The 20505-nt window shown below is 47.8% G+C and overlaps 1 protein-coding gene across 2 annotated transcripts in view; it reads right to left on the minus strand.

Annotated features, from left to right (window-relative positions):
* The window catches only part of IGDCC3 (immunoglobulin superfamily DCC subclass member 3), an 83512-nt gene that overhangs the window by 16419 nt on the left and 46588 nt on the right, over nucleotides 1-20505 (minus strand). The window contains exons 1-5 of one of the 2 annotated variants that reach the window (XM_040706676.1): nucleotides 19765-19788; nucleotides 18355-18499; nucleotides 15718-15848; nucleotides 11560-11697; nucleotides 5211-5369 (exon numbers count right to left, since the gene is read on the minus strand). In XM_040706676.1, the coding sequence (XP_040562610.1) occupies nucleotides 5211-5369; nucleotides 11560-11697; nucleotides 15718-15848; nucleotides 18355-18497 (571 nt within the window). In that variant the 5' untranslated portion in view covers nucleotides 18498-18499; nucleotides 19765-19788. Of the gene's footprint in view, nucleotides 1-5210; nucleotides 5370-11559; nucleotides 11698-15717; nucleotides 15849-18354; nucleotides 18500-19764; nucleotides 19789-20505 lie in introns of those variants that run through there. The other variant, XM_413904.8, reaches the window with a different exon arrangement.

The raw sequence follows: 20505 nt of genomic DNA on the forward strand, positions 1-20505 counted from the left end.
GACAAACAGATGAGAGGCATGAGCCCGTAATGAATTTACCAACCAGTGCTGCACAGCGGATGGCTGGCGTTAAATTTTTCCGACAAAAGCAAGATCATCCAGGGAGAAACACTCAGTGCCACTCTCAGGTGGGGGTGGTGTGAGATGTGGGGATGGGAGGAAGGAGCAGAGGTCCAGCAAAATGCGCTGGCTGGGTGCAAGCTGCATGCAGAAGCAGCTATGCAAGAGCAGAGCCTCGTGGTTCATGGCCAAAAAAAGCCCAAAACAAAAACCATGGGGTTCAGCTGTGACAGCACAGCATGATTAAGCTCTTCCCCAGCTGCATGCATGCAGGGAAACAGCATCATTACCACTGCAGCGAGGCCAAAGCGCACCAAAAGGTGCCTCTGCCTCAGAGCAAAGTCACTGGTTACAAGTCCTGCAAGCAGAAAGACACAGAAACTCACTGAAGAGCTCATCTACCTTGAAGGAACCCCTTATTTCAGTTTTAATAACCAAAGGGAAGCGGAGCATGGCAGCCCTGACTTATGTTAGCAGTCAGGGGTGTCCCCCAGCAGAGTTTATTGTCAGGCACTCAGGTCTACTAATGAACCTGAGCTCAGCAAACTAATGGACACATATTTTCAGAACCTCCTGCTAAACTTCACTAGGTGCCAATTGATGCACTGTCCTTCTTTTTCCTTTCCACGTTTTTCCCCCAAGGCTTATAAATTAAAATAAAATTCAGGATGGGTTCAATAAAGCTGGAAGCACGGACAAATGGGGATGAAGTCTCCCTTCCCTGCAGTGAACGGTTCCCTTTGTGGCACACACTGAGAGCACAGCACATTAGGGACTTGATTTTCAAGGCTTCCTTAACCTCCTGCCCCCCGTTCTGTGCTGGCGTGGTTTTGCAGGAGCAATTATTCTGCAAGTGGCTGCATACCTCCTGGCTTTCATCTGGGCTCAGGAGTCACGCCTGCAATGCCCGCAGGTGCAAGATGCAGTGCTAAGGAAGGGCACGGCCATCTCGGGACAGCTTCATTACAGACCCCTCTGCTGGCTCACCCCAGGCCAAGGTGTTCTTCAGAACAGAGGATTCCATCCTGGCTAGGAGGAGCAGGCAGGCTCCAGCTCTCGCTTCTGTGGGATGAGGAAACCAGAATGTTGATTCTTCAGGACTTAATGGGAGGGAGGGGATCACTTTTAATGAATTTTTAATGAATATTTAAGGGCATGACATTGGTATCAGAAAGCAATAATGCTTAATGCCACCTTCAGAATCGTTAACGAAGTGCTGCAATAGGTTTTCCTGTGCACAACAAACTGTGATAGCACAAAGATGCACTGTAACAGCAGGCTGCAATGGGAGAGCTGGGCTGGATTCGTCTCTTCCCTTGGCCCTCAGATCACAGGGAGCCTCTCTACACAGCCCCAGCCCTGGCAATGGCTTGGGGTGCAGTCTTTATTGCAGTGAAATTCGAGGTGCCAGTGCCCCTTGCACCGGAACACTAAGTAGTCATTAATTCTCAATTAGCTACAGTCATAGGTTAAGGGAGGGAGGCTGGGGTGAGGAGGAGGAAGAATAATCTAGAAACAACAAAACCTCATAAATTAGGCTTCCAGAATGCACAAGAAGGGCATAAAGGAGAAGACGGGTCAGCGGGGAAGTCAGTCAAGCACAGCATCAGATGACAGAAGATAAAGAACTGCCCCTCACTTCTCCTCTTTCCACTGCCTATGGAGGACGCACAGACGCTTCTGTGAGTAACCGCGTAAGATGCAGAGCTGGTGGGACTGCTGGGGCCAAAACAGAACCGTGGCCATGTCTGCTGGGAGGCAGGCAGAGGGCAGCCAGGGAGGTGTTGTGAAGCTGTCCATCTGTGGTGCAGCACAGCACGGCCTGGAGCTGCTCAGCAGTGGGACACGTCTCCGTGTCACCTACCGGACCGAGGGCGGACACACTGGGGGGGCTCCAGAACCACAGCTCACTACATCATCCTAACGGATGAGATCCGAGGTCCCTGCTCAGCTGCTTTCCTTGGGAAGGCAAACAAGCAGGTGGACAGGCTGACCCACACAGTGGGTCACAGGGCCGGTTCTGAAGCATGGATTTCAGCCAGGGGTAAAGTGCAAACCACGTGCCATAGTGCTGAGCCTTAACCACAGCAAGCGCAGCACATCTGCTGGCAAAGTCAGCCCTGCAGCAACACCAACATGACACAGAGATGGAGGAAACACCAGGAAGTGCAGCAGCAGCCAGATCTGTTGGACCGAGGAGCAATGCCCTGTTCTGCCAGCAGAAAACAACACGAACAAGGCAACCACTGTCAGCAGAGCCTTCAAAACCACGTCCTTAAGATGGGCACCCATTTATGAGACGGGCTCTCATTTTTCTGCGTAGCTTTCAGGAGGAAATGAAGCGTGGAGCGGAGAACACTGGTGACCATCTGGCCATTCACAGCCCATCAGTTTGTTATGACACCAAACACATAATAAAGCACAAAAGATTGCACAGGAGGTAGGGAGAAAGCGCTTTGATATGTTTTTCTCCCCTTGCCACTGAAGCCTGCTCTTCCCTTGCACTGCACACACGTATGCCCTCCGCTTGGCCGTGCCGCCTTCAGCCCTTCCACAGCTCCCCTGGGAGACTTCCATTGGCAGCCCCGGCACAAAGCAATATTCAAATGGCTGCACTGGGATCTGAAGAGAAAATGGAAACTTTCTTGTGTGAGAACCTTACAAAAGAGATCAAAGGAGCCTAAATGGCCAGGGGAGGGCAAGCGGGGAGGGAGGGAGTGGGGGATTGAGGCCTTATCCTCTGAAGGGAGGAGGAATTCCCAGGAAGATAATAAGATGATCTGAAGGAGAGCCTGCAATGCAAAAAGCTGGAGGAAAAGCAGAGCCCTGTGACAGGACACCTCTGTGGCTGCTGGGATGGGGACCCTGGCATCCCACAGTGGGGCAGAGGCGGCAGCAGGAGGGCGGATGGGGTTTCAGTCCCTGCCTCCTGCCAGCTCCTCACCTTACAGCAGGAAACATCGCTCTTTCTGCCCGTGTTTCCCACCTATAAAACGTGCCTCCTTCAAAAGGCACAGGGCAAGTTAATTTGTGCCTGCAGGCACTTCAAGGGCCCTGCATAAAGGCAGCAAGTACCTGGCCTGCTGCTTTGAGGATGCATTGTCCTAGCCCCGTGCTAACTTCCTCTCCGACCAGGCTTTTGATAGCCTGTTCTTAGCTTTTATTCTCTTTATGGATGTAATTTGCATTGCTGACATCTCAACAAAGATAAAGTCAGTCTCCCACATCAGTCATTACCGGTGTTTGCTTCCCAGGCAAACCTGAACGGCAATCATTTGTACCTCTCAGCTGGAAAATTCAGGCAAAATGAGATTCAGACGGAGAAGTTGCTTCCAGAAGGAGGGTGAGTAAAGCCAGGATGGGCCCAGCTGCCTGCCTGGGGAAGGACAGCCTGCCTCAACATCCATCACTTTATGGATGGCAACACAGGTTCGACTCTTGTAAAACGCAGTTCATGTCCATAAGTGCTACATGAAGGATATTCCACACCACTGCCCACTTCTCTGCACATCTCCAGCACAGAAACAACTCCTTTCTATAGTGAGGCTGGGCTCTGGTGGCCCTTTTAGGGACGAATTCTCATCTTGGTTTCCCAGTTGAAAATGCACAGCAATCCTACTCCAGACAAACTGCTGCTGCTCAGGGGCTGATGTTCACCAGAGAGACTGTTTTGTGGCACTGAGAAACTGTGCTGCCCTTTCCCCTCTCCTCCAATTGCTAACTGGAACCGTCAAGTGTATCTAATAGCTGCATTTTTACAACACCATAGATTTTTCAAGTAATTTCTTCTGGCTCTGCCTGTCTGCTACCTAGAAATCAGCTTTGTGCTTGGGCTGCACATGCAGCATGTGCAGAGCCATCTTGCAGCAGCTCAAAATTGTTTGTGTCAGTACAGTGAGGTTTTCTCAATGCTTGGGTTGTTCTCAATGCCTGGGCTGTGTTGCTTGAAAAGGGGACTCCCAGGCCAGCTGGCAGTGCTCATTGCACAGTTCACTTAGAAATGCAACAGCAAAAGAAATGGCAAGTTCTCACCTCCTGCCGGCACCTGAGACCCAGGAGGATCACTCAGCCCTGTACGAGCTCCCTTTCTGCACTGCTCCCCGCTGCTCCCAAGGCAAAAGGGAGCAGGGATGCCAGCACGCAGGGACTGCAGGCGCTGTTGGATCACCACAGCCACTCTCAGGACCTGTCAGGTGAGCATCAGGGCTGGAGCAGGGCACTTTCCCCATCACCAGCATGAAAGGTTCAATTAGCTTGCTCCGGCAGGAGGTGTATAATTTCAGATTCAGGATATCATCAGTCAATAGTTAATGAGTGAACTGATGAGAGCAGGCACGATGCCTTAAGTGGACTAGCTTGAAGAGGAGGTGAGTGCCTGTAATCAGGGGCGGATTACTGCCATTCAGAGCACACTGCCAGCTGGGTTTGCCTTCTGAAATACTTGCCTGGCTCCCCTCACCATGGAGACTGGTTGCACAGAGCATGTGCAGGGGATTTGTTTGGTTTCTTCAGTGCTGAACTCTACTCTGGGCTGAATCACCCTCTCACAGTGACAGTTCAGGACAGTTGCTGTGGGGAAGGGTAGCAGCCTGCGTTCTCTGGGCAGGAACCCAAATGGGACTTTACTCACAGTGGAGCAAGAGGCTCAGAGGCAGTGCTGACTGCTAAAGCAAACAGTCTTGCTGACTTTCTAGAAATGGCTTTAGTTTTTTATGTGCCATATCCATTCCTGGATATCACTGCATGAGTGATGCAGATTTGTCCAATAAGAGAACGGTGCCCACATCCCTGTATCACTAAGACCATGCAGAGGGTAAGAAACAAATCTGGCTAACTAATACATCCTGTGCTCTCTGCTGAGATGAACAGGTAACAACAGAAGTCTGCTCAGCCATATACTTCTGATGAGGTGCTAAGACACTGCAACTCTTACAGCTGAGGCCTCAGTTCAAGGATACCAAGTTACCACTCACCTGTGGGACGCAGAGACTTTCACCTACCTGGAGAACCACATCTAAAAAACAAGTGCGTTGTCTGACACCATCAGAGAAGCCCAAACCAACCCACCACAGTGCCCAAGGACATACAGAAGCTGTGCAAAGCACGTGCGTACCACCACTCTGCAATTGCGTCACCCCTGCTGCGCTCACCTTGTACAACCAGCCTGCCCTGAGCAGTCCTTCGCACCCGAGTGCCAGGTTTGTTTGCAGCACACACGTAGATGCCGGAATGCTGCACACTGAGGTCTGAGATCATGAGATTTCCTGTCCCCAGCACCTGGATTCCCTCCACACCAATTGGGCGGCCGTCTGTAAGAAAGGGAAAAATATAAGGGTTGCACACTGGGCTTTTGTCTGAAATTCTCCAGGGCACAGTCTTTGCTGAGGTCCAATCTAAGCTCTTACAGAGTGGTACCATGCACGTGTACTGGGATCTGCCAAGTAAAGTCAAGGGGTTACAGTTGATGCTCTTAGCAGAACTGTCTTTGGAGAAAAACAGCATTCTCAGTTACGTGTTTGCCCAAAGCCACACTTTGTGCTGCTTGGAAAACCAAGGTACCATCACAGGAAATGTGGAAGCTTTCAACATCATGTACAGGTCAAGATGAAGTTCCCAGAATGCTTTTCAACAGAGCAATAAAACCAAATGAAATCGTACCAACTTCTACAAGCCATTGTCTAAGTTCTTACATTGGACTGACCAAGGACCCAACAGAGATGTTGAGGAAAGCAAGCAAACACCCTGGTGCACTTCCCTTGCCACCAGCAATTTATGACTTGTGGATTTCCTGAGCTAGAAGTGATGCTTTTGCATCTGCTAACCCTTGGTGGATCTGTCTGCTGCTTCTGGAAACTGTATGAACATTGGATTTTCGATTCCTGCACTCCTGAGTACACAGAATAGCCAGGAGTCAAATTCTGAGCCGGACAGTTTGCTCAGCTGCATTGGCTTGGAAGCAATGGGAAGGGCTGCCTTCATCCTGAGTGCTGGGTCTGAAGGAGGATGGCTGGAGAGCAGCAACATTTTCAAAACTGAAGCACTTAACATAAACCAGTTCAGTATCAGAGAATTCTCCTTTTTCCAACAAAGCCTGTTTTCACTGGAAAACTCCCAGCCAGCGCTAATTACAATGTGTTTCATTAGTATCAGGCTATTGCTTTTTATTGTTTCATTGGTTTGTGTTTTAAGACACTGTCTGACAAAGGCAGCTCTAAATCACTCCTAGCACGTGTCAGCGTGTCTGAGCAGAGGAGCAAGGCAGGGGATTCGCCTTACTGGAGCAGCAGTTAAAGAAAGCACATTTTCCTACGATGGGAACTGGGAATCCAGCTCCATTCCTGCCTTTGCTCATGGAGATGTTTAAGGAGCTTACAGAAAAGGAGAAGCAAGATCCATCCTTGATGATTGCCCCATCCGAAGACCCCATGAGCCCTCCAGACGTGTGTGCTCCCCAGCGGAAGAGTCTGTGCCTTGCACTTCAAAGCTGTGGTTTGGAAAGGGAAACATTCATCCAAATAAATTCCTCCCAGGAGCTCTGCTGGTCTGTGCCAGTCTTACCCACCTCAGGTGGACAGAAATTGTTGCTGGGGTCCATTAGCACCAGAGGACCTCAGGAAAGTTACCTTGCAATAGTATGCTTTAGATCTCATCTTACGCTTTGCGTAATAAAGGATTGGATCCATTATTTTAATATTATAGTATATATTATATATATATTTAATATTACATATCCATTATTTTAATATCATAATTATGAGGATTGGATCTACTGGATAACCAACAGGCTCTGGAATAGACTGGGAAAACAGGCAAAGCAGCACTTGGAAAGAAGGGCAAATTTATTATCAAGACATACAGCTCCACTTGGCAAGGCAAGGATAGGATGGGGAGCTCATGCCTCTGACAGCAGCATTGGAGGGATCCTGGTTCAGATTGGCAGCATCAGGCTACTGGCAAAACATGGTCCAAAAGCTACCGAGCACTTCATAAACATTTCTCCTGTCATGCTCTTTGTGCTGTTTTTCAGGAAATTTTTAAGCTTCAAGGTTTCCTTGCTTCATTAGGCAGGCAATGCTAGATCACTTCATTATTTGCATTGCAAAGAAAGATGCCTGGGTCTTCTAGACAGAGAAAAACAATGTCATTAAATGATTAAATGATCACATAGCTGGCCAAGCCACTGCAGCAGTAAATGGCTCGGTCATAAAAGGGACAATAAAACATGACCTGTCCCGCATTTAATGAGCAATAAGAAGGAACCATTTCCTTCAAACATCATTTGAACTGAAGTGTAAAGAGGTCTGAATTAAATTCAAATTGAACTTGATTTCATCTTTTAAATTAGACCTTTTGGAAGCCCGTATTTACAATGGGTGTAAAAATCAAATCTCCCTCTCGAGGGAGGGACGGGATCAGCGAAAATGCAAAGCGGCCGTACTTGGATGCTTCATCCCATCACTGCCTTAAGAAACACCACAGAAATGTGACTTGAATGTCAGTAGATTTACTGTATTATTTATCATGTCCTACATAATTTAAGCACGACAGTCCCAGCCTGCAGCACATACTCCACACAGCCCGAATACCTGCATCCATACTTCCTCAGTTGTTTCTCTGGCTCCAAGTATTAATTAGAGGTGTGATGCTCTGAAGAAACGTCTCCTGTCAACCCAGCATCTTTCATCTCCCTGAGGAACAAAGCCCTCTGAGCCCAGAGGCCCCGAGGGAACTGCTGTGTGATTCAAAGAGCACAGCCACCTCCAGCAGCCACGCAGGATCCCTGTGCCAGATCAGCCCGTATGTTTCTCGCTCATTTGCTGTCTTCCAGAAAGTCCTGCAAGCTTCTAGCATAATTTCGACATTTTCCCAGCTTCTATCCTCCTTGTTCTGCTTGCTTTGAGGGTAAAGAGCTAGATCCAGCACTCTTGAACTGGGAGGTCTGGGACACAAGGGAGGGCCATGCAGTACCATGCAGCTGCGATGGGTTTGGAGAAATGTATGGAAAGGGCTCTGGAAGCCAAACCGGCTCAACCTGAGCCATCCTGTGACCAGTTAGACCTGATAGGAGCTGAAAACCTTCTAACTTGGTAACACTAACAATGTGTACAAACAATACAAAGCATTTACACAAGAAATCCTTTGTACCCAGGAAGCTCGGCACGTTGCAGAAGTGCTGTGCATTGGGACTGACGTCTCACATCCACTTTGCAAAGACTGACATCTATTTTAACCTTGTTTTTCTTGCAGGGAGACTAGAACAGGCTTGGAACAAGGGATTAAGACCCTGAAAACCCACCTTCCTGGTATCGCTTCCCATCAACAAGTCATCTCTCCAGGCTTCAAACTGTTGATCATTTACCATGACCATCCGCTTGTGAAGTCAAAGCAGAACACTTGCGGGCTGAAAACAAGCCAGACTAGGGGGAAATGTCCGCCAGATTATCTTTGTCAATCCTTAATTGAAGACAGATGAAGGATGTGAAGAGCAGCCTGGAATAAACTGGGGTGTCCTCCAAATGGGAGATGCTCCCAAAGAACACCCGGCTGTGGAGCACTTGAGGCTCCTAGGCTTCCTGTTGGAGCAAAGGCTGGATGCAAGATGCCTGCAGTTTGGGAGCTGCATTATTTATTTTTCCAAGGTGTTCACAACGCCTCCTGGAGTCCTTTCTCTGCCTGCTCAGAAGTGATTGGCACACTCATACCAATTACGAGGACCTGTTAAAACGTGCCAGGCGGTATGAATATGCAACAACACCAACGCCTTTCTTTTATAAGTAGCAAGTAGAAAGACAGTAACAACTTTCTAATGTTGATCATTTAGGTCTTTTGTGAATTCTTTGTATTGTGCCATAGTAGCCTTCCACTTCTTAGGCGCATGGGTCTCCTGCTCCAGTGGACACTGGGCACAGTGGATTAGCATATTTAGAGTACATTGCAACAGTTGACTATTCAGTATGTGAAGTGGTGAAATTTACTCTATTATTTCTAAACACTTACAGGAACGGTGCTCCTGTCAACCAGTCAGCCATCTATTGCAAGCTTCTGTGTCCAATAAGTTACCAATTAATTGGCTCCTACAACTGTTGTATAGTTTACTTCTTGAATGGCTCCCTCTTCAGTAATTTCCTTCCCATTGTGTGACCCTTTCTGACAACTCCTGTATAACGCTATCAGATAATCACTGTCTTTTCTTTTTCGCCTCACTTTTCTGTATCTCTCTAAATAGTGTATTATTCTGCCTTGGTACCTTTTATGGAGGCCAGCTCAGTGGCCTGTCAGTTAAAGGGTAAGGATACATTAAAATCGTCATTCACTCAAAAGGCTTTGCAGTAAGTGCCCAGGATATTCATTTGTGCACACATACAGGTCCAAGCCTGAAGTGTGTAGCTCTGAAAGGAAAAGCCCTATCTTCCCTGAACAAACTCTTAATGATTTTACATTTCTCTCAGAGCCTGCTCTCTAATGAATGTTGACATTTCACGCACTGCAACACACAGGAATTCTGTTTGTGGTCAGCAGCTACAACATATTCCCAAGGAAATTAAATTCAAAATTGATTGTGTGACAGTCAAAAACTGGCCCAGAATTTGAATGATTTCCTTCAAGCAAAATATAGCTGCCTTTCCTACTGAAAACCAGCCAGGTTTTAGTAAAGGCAAAGCAGAACGTGCAAATGTTTTTATGGCTTGCTGCCCCTCGCAACAGATAGCTGTAAAAGCAAAACTGTTCTGCTCCTTTCCGACAGAAGAAATGCCACAACATCAAAAACTGTCAGCAAACGGGTAGAAACAGACCCTCCAAAATGGCAACACTCCCTGTGCAAAGACCTGACAGAACAGCAATGCTGAGACTCTTTCCCTCCACCAAGCAGGAGGGATTGCCACGTATCAGTGAGTTTTTTGTTTAAATTAAGTCAGACCTACAGCCAAATCAGCTGCACATCATTAAGACTTCATGCCGTGGATTTTATCATTTCTGGGAGGGGATGAAGGCAGGAAAGTGTTTCTGAAATCCCTGCAAAGAGATGGCAGGCCTACAGACTCATCTGACGGCCTGTAAGCCACATCGCTGTTGAGAATGGTGAAATGTTATGAAGATATTGCTGTCCTTTGGACATGGAACACTCACACCAAAGGGAAGGGAAAAATAATGAGCTCTCCTTGCCGTTCAGTAGCTCTAAATCTGCTGCTTTGCCACAAGGGGTGTTTATTTTTGGTGGAAGGCAACGCTGAGCTCACACCATCCAGACAAACCTAGCATGAAGCTATTACATCTTCATTATTGCACTGCTCTATAGAGACAAGCATTTTGAAGAAGGTAATAAGCACTTACAATTAAGGCAATTATAACGTAGTTTATTATAGTTTAGAGCTAACGTAGAGCTGCTTTGTGTCCAAGAGAACCAGAACAGTGCTAGAGCTTATCTGGGGAATTTTTAAACCAGCATCAATCTGATGGTTATGGCTCTGGGGGAAAAAAAGCAGTCAGTGGCAGACACAAGTTGATTTTATAATCCACCAGAGGAAGTGAGCAGGAGGGCAAGCATGGAGAAGCTGCACTATTACTGCTGGGTACGTGTCCTCGTGCCCTCACAGATGGCTCTGCAGCGGGACATCACTCCTCCCACGAGCCTGACTTGACCCCAGCAGCACAGACCTGAAGCCCCACATCCAGCACAGCGGCACGGGACAAGATTATCCCTGTTCGTGCTTCAGAGCCACTTGGGATGACTCAGGGAGATTAGCTTTTAAAAACCACACGACCTTACAGACCACGAGGCCTTGGGAAATGCTAACTGAACCCAACCCCACAGCACACTCACATAGAGTTACAAGCTCCAGAAGACAAATCAAAAGCCATCAGCTCTTTGCTCAGCACAGACGTCGCTGGGCAACGGAAGCACTGCTCTGCACAAAGTATTTTCTGAGCTAGTATCCCAGTTACAGCCTAAAATAACCCATGCTTTCAGACTGGGAAAAACATTAGTTTTGCTTGTATGATGCCATCAGACACTGGCCCTGGTTTCTGTGCCATTTAAACAATATCACTGACCTCAGCAGCGAGCATCTGTTTTTTCAGAGCTTCAGACGTGCTACCTTAAGCTCTCTCTGCTTTTATAGAACTCTGAACAGGCAGCAAGTTTCTTTCAAGTCTGCTTTACGTGGAAGACATGTTTGTGTACGATTTTGTTTCTCTGGGGCCAACAGTGGTGATGTTTTTGATGCAGCTGAAGGAGACGCTGTCACTCGGGGAAAGATAAAATTATCACCTTTCATGATACATCTACAGGTTGAACCAGCCCACTCCTTAACAGCTGAAAACAGGATCTTGGCAGAGGGAAAAAGCATAGCGTAGACAAGAAGATAAAAAGCACTTCAAGCATACAATTAATCACTGTAGGAATGGAAAGAGTGAATCACTTGTTGCTGAGATAGCCAGTGGCACTCCTTACTTCCCATGTGATGGCAATGGGGAGACATCCCATCACCCCAGGCTTACCTAGGCGGCTCCAGGAGACGATGGGCCGGGGGTTGCCTGTCGCGATGCACTCCAGCACTGCGGTCTGATGCACCGTCAGCGTGAGGTTCTCCGGTCCAACGAGAATCATGGGGTCCTTGTAAACAGTGGAGTGGGAGCCTGCAAGGACAGAAGCATCATTAGAAGGCATCTGCATGGCCTGGCAGCATCTGATTCTCTGTTGTTTGATGGAAACACAGAAGGCTCTGTTCATCCTTTAAGTATAAACGATGTGGCTGGTGCCACCCTCAATATATTTGGGAAATAAATGAAACAAAAGGATTGCAATACTCGTGAGGCAGCCGCATTGTCTGAATGCGTTTTAAGAGGGCACTGATATTTCTGGGGAGAACTCAGCCACCTTACCCAGCCACAAACAGCCCTGTTGATCCCTGTATACATACGGTAGAGAGAAGGGAACTGCTCTCCTGGCTGCAGACCATAGGGCAGTCATCCCTTGTCTTCTGCAGCACACCAGTGCTGGTTCACTTTGGTGTACCAGGGTGCAGGATCGGCTCCATCACACTGCCCTGAGGCAGTCATGGTACAATCATTGCTCACAGTGAGATCACAAATACTTAGTTGCACTACAGCAGCACCAACGGGCAGCAGCCCAGAACAAAACCCCTCACCCAAGAACAGAGATTCAGAGAATCTCCTGACATGGAAGAGACCCATAAGGACCATCTAGTCCAACGCCTGGATCTATATTAAAAGCTCTGGTGCAAGGACACTGGGACCAGCAGAGGCAAAGGACAAGAGACAGAAATTACACCTCACCAGGCAAAAGGAGACTGGGGACAAAACCATCACCCTGCGTCACAGCTGAACCTCCTGTGAACCCCAGAAAGTGCCTTATTCCTGGGCCGAAGCTCCCATCAGCCTTCACTCCCATTTCTTTGGAATGAAGCAAGAGAGGAATTAAGGGAGGTACTCTCAGTTCTTCATCAGCAAACAAGAACACTGACAGCCTCCTCATTAGTCTCCATGCTCCCCGTTTCCAACAAGAGCTGGGTTGCACTCCAGAAATGCTGAGGTCAAGCAATGTTTGAGGAATTTAAACAATCTGACAGCTGCTGCTGGCAAAAATGCTCTGTGAAAAACACCTGCAGAGAAGAATACATGGGCTGACCCCCCCCAAGAAGGACAGGGCAGGGGGGAGTGGGAGCAGAGGTCTGCCATGAGCAGGGATACAGTGCAGGGACTGTCCCCCACCAAAGAGAAAACCTATCTGCAAGAGTTTCTCTCCAAGATTTCCTTTCTTCTTGCATTTTTTAGGGTTACCCTGTCAGAGCAGGGGCGTTTCACACTGGTCCAAAGGGCCAGCGTGGATCAGAGCAGCTCGTGTTCATCATCCCTGCAGGAAAAAAGCTCCAAGGTTGTGTCTAAGTGGGCAAAATGCAAGAAAAATCACCGTGTCAGTGTGACTTAAGAGCTGACTTTCTCATTGAATGCATTTCACTGCAAGCCATAAAATGTAGATTTTTTTGATGAGAACCAGAATGCACAATAAATTCATATGACCGGTTGGCTAACCCCAAGAGATCTGAAAAACAATACCTTCCCCCTCAGTATCTCAGAGTGCCTTTAAAACCCATGTAAATTTATTGTTCTAAATCACAATAGTAAATGTTCACGCTTAGAATAATACGATATTATCATCGTATTATATACAGATTTCAGTATTTCAAAACACTGAAAAATGAAACGAATTGTCCAAGGTCACCCAAGAATATCAGCAAATGGGAGCTGAGACCAAAGCAGAATTTATAAAATGCTCCATTTTGCCAACAACAACAAAGGAATCACACTCTTTGATTTATACCCCGAGTCCTACATATGCAATCAGGCTTCCAGGCACGGGATCAGCTCCATGAGTTTGGTCAGACCACGACCATCTCCAGTATTGATGCTTCCACCACTGCCAGCTCCCAGTAGGTCCCCAGAGGGGACAGTTGCCCAGCAGGGACATGGCCAAGCCCTGGCCTTCAGGGAGGAGGTTTCCTCTTCCAGCCAAGATGCAGGGTTGAGGTGGAAGAAGTGACACAGTGAGAGATTCTCATCCTCAATGTTCAATGCAACGTGAGGGGGATTTCTTCTGAAAGGGAAGAAGCCTCTGCTGATGCTCACGGTCTGCAGGGACTCCGCCAGCAGCAATTGCAGAGGATGGGGAGGTCCCCAGCTCTGTTGGAGTGACAGGCACTTCAGCAGTGATGGCACGGGCCGTTAGATCTTGATCAAAAGGACGGCAGCAGAGAGAGATGCAGCTCATGCTGAAAAGGTGTCAGCGCCGAGAGGCAGGCAGCCCCCGGGGAGCAGCTCCGCTAAGCAGGCACTTGAACATAATCAATCAGCAGGGCTGCAAGGCAGGGCTGCGTGCAAGAGGAAGGGATGTGCTGCGAGGAGGCTGCTTCCTCCCCTGCAGCAGCCATCCTCCTCTTTGCAAACACACAGAGCACGAACCTGTTTCACAGAGATTTAACCCACTGCAGTGTGTTTTCAGCAGGCTCAGAGTTACTGCAGTGACTGCTGCGCTGCTCACGTGCAGCAGCTGAAGCACAGCCCAAGCCCTTCAGCAGACACTTAAATGCTGAGCCTGTATTCATCATCTGAGTGCTTTAAGGAAGAGGAAAACCACAAACATCGCAATGACAGGAAACCTGGAGAATATCCATTTGCAACGAGGGATGGTAAGACGACAACAGCTAACACTTTCTGTCCTACAAGAAACAATAACTCAGACCAGAAAATTGACACAAAGAACTTCAATGTGCTGATAATTTACTGTACTTTTCCCACCTTCATGCAGTTACTGTTCACATAGATCAAGAGAACAGGCAGGCAACAGGCATCAAAAGCTCCCAGGTCTTTCAGAACCAGTTAACCTGCTTTCTTTCCCCACCAAAGCTGACATACACAGCATCACTCACTCCTCAGCTACTCCCCATTTCACACACACTGCTTTTTTACAGCCTGCAGGGGCTCATCTGACACTTGGTGCAGGTATAAGCCTCCTGCTGCAGGACCAGCGGCCAGGCAGCTGGCTGGGAGGGTGAAGGCAGGCAGTGTGATTTCTAAGGAGAGAGACAATGGTGTCATTCACCACTGAGGCTGGATTGTGTGATTTGACTTAATACTTTCCACTTCCTATGCCAGGAGCAGCTACTGAAACACCACCAGAGACTTCTGAAGCTAAAAGCATTTCGAATTAAAAAGACTGACCAGCAAAGAAATTCCTAAGTGGAAGGAGGCAATCTAAAAATCAAGTTTAGAAATTGCTCCACAGGTCTCCAAGAGGTCAGCTTGAGTCCCACGTGGATGGCTAATGGAAGACGGGCAATTGGCAGGGCAGTGGAGTGTGACACAGCTATGGAAACACAGTAGTGTATTTGCAACCTCCTTCTTCCTCAACTGCACACAAGCTCATCACTTCCATGGGACAGTTTGGATAGTCTCACAAACAGACTGAACTTCTGCACATGCAAAGCTTTGATGTGAGTTGCTTTGGTTTGAATTCACAGCTTTATTGTGTTGTATCTCCAGCAGCACACAAAAGAGCAGCCGGTATATGACTTGGGTCCCTTTTCTGTGGAGGGACCACAAGGCACTGTCATTTCTTCAGCTGGAGCTTTTGGAGGTGAAAAACCCGTTTTCTGCCAATTGCTCCGAATCTGGATGGAGAACTAAGACAAAATTCAGACTGGGGTGCTTGGGGTTTTTCCTTCTCATCTTGCAAAAGAAAGGTTAGCTCACTCTGGTTGCAGTGTAACACTAACAGCCTACAGAACATAATTCCCCTATTAGATAAATAATTGATCACCATGTGTGCTGCAATTACTTACAGGGTGGGCATGTCTCATAAGGAAATGATGAGTCTTCCACATTTCCAAAAGAAAGCTGCTGTAGCTCTTGTTCACACTGTCCTCCCCCTCTCCAGAAACTGGCACTAATTTGAAGGCTAAGAGACAGATTTATCTGCTACCAAATGGACTAATCCAGAACAAGGAAAGTGCTTTTGCCTGACAGAGGAACACTTCTCAGTGCTGTCAGCCTGAAGCTCTCTTAAATGGTCCCATTCTAGAACAGCAACAGGTAGAAAAAGAAGGAAAGGCAGCCAGGATAGCATGTGCTGGTACTGACCTGACACAGTGAGCCTGGCCTCCCGGCTGAACTTCACATTAGCAATATTGGTGGCAACGCAGTGAAAAATCCCACTGTCTTCTGCTCTCAGTCCTGTAATCTGGAGGACACCCTTGGGAAGCAGCGTGTACCTGCAGCAGGAGGAAAAGCAGAGTCAGAACCTTGCAAGGCAGGACATGATATGCAGGGGAGGAAGGTTGGATCCCTTTTTTCATCTTCTGATGCATCCTTGGGAAAGGATGGCTTCAAAGTAGCTGTTTCCTACTCACCCTGCGGAAAGCTTTGGAAGTGTGTTCTCATGTGAGCACAGCTGATGTGTGTTACCTCCCATCAGCTGAAGCACAGTGATTGTGAGCACACACCAGGAAAAGTGTGTGCTCCACACTTCCAGCTCCATGCCCAACACAGGACTCAAACCCATGCAACCTTAAAACCTCAAATGCATGGAAAAGAGTCTTTAAAACAGATACTGTATGGGCATATCTGTAACTGTAAATATTTTGTATATACAAAACGGGTTCACTTAGAGCATGCATGCATACACATACACACGTGTACATACATCACAGGTTGCTTGGCAACTGTGTGTTTAAATTGGCTGTAGTATGTCATTACACTGTGATGAGTTAATAATCCATTTCCGCCTGGAAGATGAAGAATATCTTCTTCTATAGCAGCATATGGTTAAGTGCCTATAACCTGCTCCCTGTGCCACCTTCCATATGTGTGGCTCGGTGTCGGTGGCAGCATGACAGCAATCAGTTCTACACGTCCCGAAGTTGATTGCAATCTCTCTGGGACTTTAAAATGCCCATTGTTTTGGATGAATTATACCACAAGAAGCCTTCATTTTTGTTAACAATCTGCCCACAGCATTAGAAGATTCAATTCCAAAGCTATTATTCTGCCTTCAAAGCCTCCAAGTGCAAGACTCAGCATACCAATTTATATACACTTTATACGTAGAAATGCGCCAAGCGTGATTAATGCAGAAATCCAATTCAGTTAGAGAAACAACCCTCATCACCCAGGACCGTTGGTGTTAGAGATTAATCTACTGAGCTAACAATAAAAATCTGCCCTACAACTGTACTCCTATTAAAAGCCTGCTCAAAAATCAGGACACCAAACATAGAAAACCTGCCCCTAGGCCATGTCCTGGGCAAGCTCCCTGTCCCACAGGAGAAGCAGTGGGATGAGTGCAGTTTGTGGTGGTCTGCCTCCTCCTCCCCAGTCTTGGAGAAAAAGAGTCCCTGTCACACCTGGATTGTGCCACAGGTCTGACCATCCCCACACCGGTGACCTGAGGCTCAAGAAGGGGCAATCAGGAACATCACCTATCCTGCAACATCTCATCAGGATATACATGAGGTGTCAGGCCCAATTCTTCACCGTTCACCCCTGCTGATGCTACCTTGGACCAGATGCCCTACTCTGCCACATCGTTAGTTTAGCACTTGTATGAGTGAGGAGCCTTCAGAGGAGATTAAAGTTAACAAATCAACCATGTACCGGGCTAAAAAAAGCTCAGATGAAAAACACCAAGAAAAACACAACCTGACAGTTGCAGTTTTCCACTGCAGGGCTGGGCCTCTTGGGTCCTTCTACTGTAAGTTCACCGTACCACTGAAAAGGTCAAGTATTGTTCCACTCCTCATGTTTTCTCCTGCGTCCAAAGAACCCAACCACGCGCTGCAGTAGGACTGACATTTCAAGAATAGAGGCTTTCAGGAAAAATATTTACAGCTTCCTGGTTTCCCCTATTCCCAATGCACGGCCATCAGTTGGCGATGGAGGTGTGCTGCAACTGATTGTCTCCCACCGCCAGTTATGCAGACCCCAACCTGCAGCTGGGAACGCTGGTGCGGAGCATGTGCTTCCTGCCACCTGTTGGGATTAGGGATGTTTCCAACACGAAGGGAGCAGCCTGGCAAACACAGGAAGTGAGGACGTGCTGTCCCAGGCTTAGCGTGGGGGAAGGGGAGAGGTTGGGGTTTCTCTGCAGGAAGATTGCAGGGGAAACGGCAGCACTGTGGGATGCTCTGCAGAGCTTCCCTGCTCCCACCCACAAAACACTGTGAGGGAGCTCAGTCTGATAGCTGTGGTATAACTCAGTGCTTGCAGAGGTTCAGGAGACACCTGTAAGACCAGAAATCATGATTCTAGCTTGGAAAGAGTTGCACAAAGTGGGGCCGCAGAGTGATGAGGGATGCCAGAGTTGCTCTGAGCTCTGCCAGGACCGCTGGTGGGCTCTCCATGCTGGAACGTCAGCCTGGAGGAGGGCTGCCTCCTCTCAGGGGAGGGCAGTGTAAGACTATGCCCTGGAAACATCAGCTAAAAGGGTTTAACTAACTCTCCTGTAACAGAATCATAGAATCATTTGAGTTGGAAGGGGCCTTTAAAGGTCCTCTAGCCCAACTCCCCTGCAATGAAGAGGGACACCTACAGCATGCACTATTTCAGGACAGTCTTTAGCCAGAAGGTGCCCAGACAACTCAAAACATGAACCGAAAGAGTCTTCCTTGGCAGAAACAGTAGATAAGAGTCTCAGCCCACATCAGTCATACTGTAGTACAACTTTGTCACCTGTTCCCACCCATGGATAGAACAGCATTATGTGGCTTGGATATGCCCTACCTTTCATTGTCCGTGTTGACTGGCATGCGGTTCTTCTGCCAGAGGATGACGGGCTCAGGGAGACCATGGATCTGGCACTGGAACCTTGCAACACCCCCTTCCTCCACCACTGCATTCTGAGGGTGGATGTGGAAGTCAGACATGGCTGGAAGACACAAAGAGAGACAAAAATCATAGAATCACAGAACGGCTTGGGTTAGAAAGTACCTTAAAGATCATCTAGTTCCAATCCCTGCCATGGACTGATTGCCCCCACCAGATCAGGCTGCCCAAAGCCCCATCCAACCTGGCCTTGTGTATCTCCAGGGATGGGGCATCCACAGCTTCTCTGGGCAGCAGTGCCAGGGCCTCAAAAATATTCATGTGTGAAAAGAGATCCATGACCAACAGCTGCACATGATCTACAAATACCTCGATTTCCTACAGCTGGCAAACAGCATCACCCTGCATCCACCATGGCAGAAGAGCAGGTTGTTTGAAGCCTATTCTCCTGCCTCGTGGCCAACTCTTGCTGTACACCTACACGCCAAGCCAACTGACTCATCACACCTTCTACCTTCCAGCAATCCCATGCTGCAGAGCAACAGGTCTCAGGCAGCAGAGAGCAGGCTGCCAGGAGCTCAGCAGCTCCGCTCACCAACGATGCTGAGACCACCCCACAGTGAATGACAGACCCCAGCATGCCCACATGGGGTGCATGCAGACCTGCCCACTGCAGCACAGCCACAGCTGTAACCATTGTGCAGAAAGACGCTGGCATGCTGTTAGAGCTACATAAATAATACAGTAATTATTACTATTAATTAATTGGAAGGTGCTGCCTGTTGACTCTGCAATAAACATATTCAAGGCTAATAAACATCCCAGTGGTTATTTAGCTCGTGATTCATTGATAGTGCTGCATCTGCAGGAAGATTGCTCCCATTATCATATAAAATAAACTCAGAGAGAGCCCCAGCCCCATCACACCAGCCAGAAAGCCCCGTCCCCGTTACATGTGTCGGGCGTAATGAATGTACCTCTGTTAAGGAACAAGCTGCCCATGTGTCAGGGCAGCTTAATCATTCATCTGCAAACTCCAGTTGGGCGCAGGCAGATGGGAGGTGGCCATTAGCAATCATACATTAAATATGTGTTGCATTAACCTGCCCTGCTCCCCGACCCACGGCTCACAGCAGATTTGTTAAGAGGATTGCAACGACGCACAGCAAAACCTCAACCTGGTTGTGGGGTTGGGAGGGGCTTTCAGCCATACAGGGGTGGGTTGGGGCCCCCAGCCCCGTGTCAGACTGTACGCATCAGCACAAGGCAAACGATCAGGCACTGATTATTTCCCTTTCCCAAGATGAAAGCTAATGCAAATAACCCCTCTGGTATGGGGCAGAGCCCAGTGCTCAAATGGTAATTTACCCAGCTCCTACAGGTTCAGCCTGGAAATGAGACTGCTCACGTCCCAGAGCACCCGAAGGAGTCCAAAGGCAGCTGGGGGGTCTTGCACAGCAACCTCCAACCCAGGCAACCCCTTTCCAAAGTGGTACTGAAACAAATGGAAGTTCTCAAGGCAGGAGAGCTCAGGCTGGGGCGAGCATCTCGCAACCAAAGCCAATGAACCCTTACTGAGAAACAAATCCAAGAATTAAAGAGAATGACACAAAGCTTGTTAATAAAGAAAAAAAGAAAAAAGAAAAAGCAGGGATTCAGATGCCTGCCAGAAAATTGCTTACAAATGTACAGATGCTCTGCACTGAGGTTTTTTGGTGGCTGACAGGGTTGATAAGAAGAAGGAAGTGTGAATGAGAACAGCCCCAGTACAGACATCGCTCTGCTGGCTGTAGAATTCACTGTCGTTCCTTTATTTCAATAATATCACCTCTTATAGGTAAAACTGCAGCAATAACCTCCACTCTTAAAGACACTAGTATTAATATTTATCATGAATAAAACATGGAAAGTTATAAATAATTCAGTTATGAGGATGTTAAGTAAAATATTACTTTTCAACGACCCTATAATGTGGCTTTGAAGCACGGTTTTATGTTAAATGCCTAGGAAACACTGTGACCCTTGCCAAGACCAGCTGGTTTGCAGAAGATGCATTAAAAATTCATTCACCGAGCTGCAAAATGCTATTTTTAACACGGGTTTACAAGT

Source organism: Gallus gallus, chromosome 10 (genome assembly GCF_016699485.2).
Source record: "Gallus gallus isolate bGalGal1 chromosome 10, bGalGal1.mat.broiler.GRCg7b, whole genome shotgun sequence".
Lineage (NCBI taxonomy): Eukaryota > Metazoa > Chordata > Aves > Galliformes > Phasianidae > Gallus > Gallus gallus.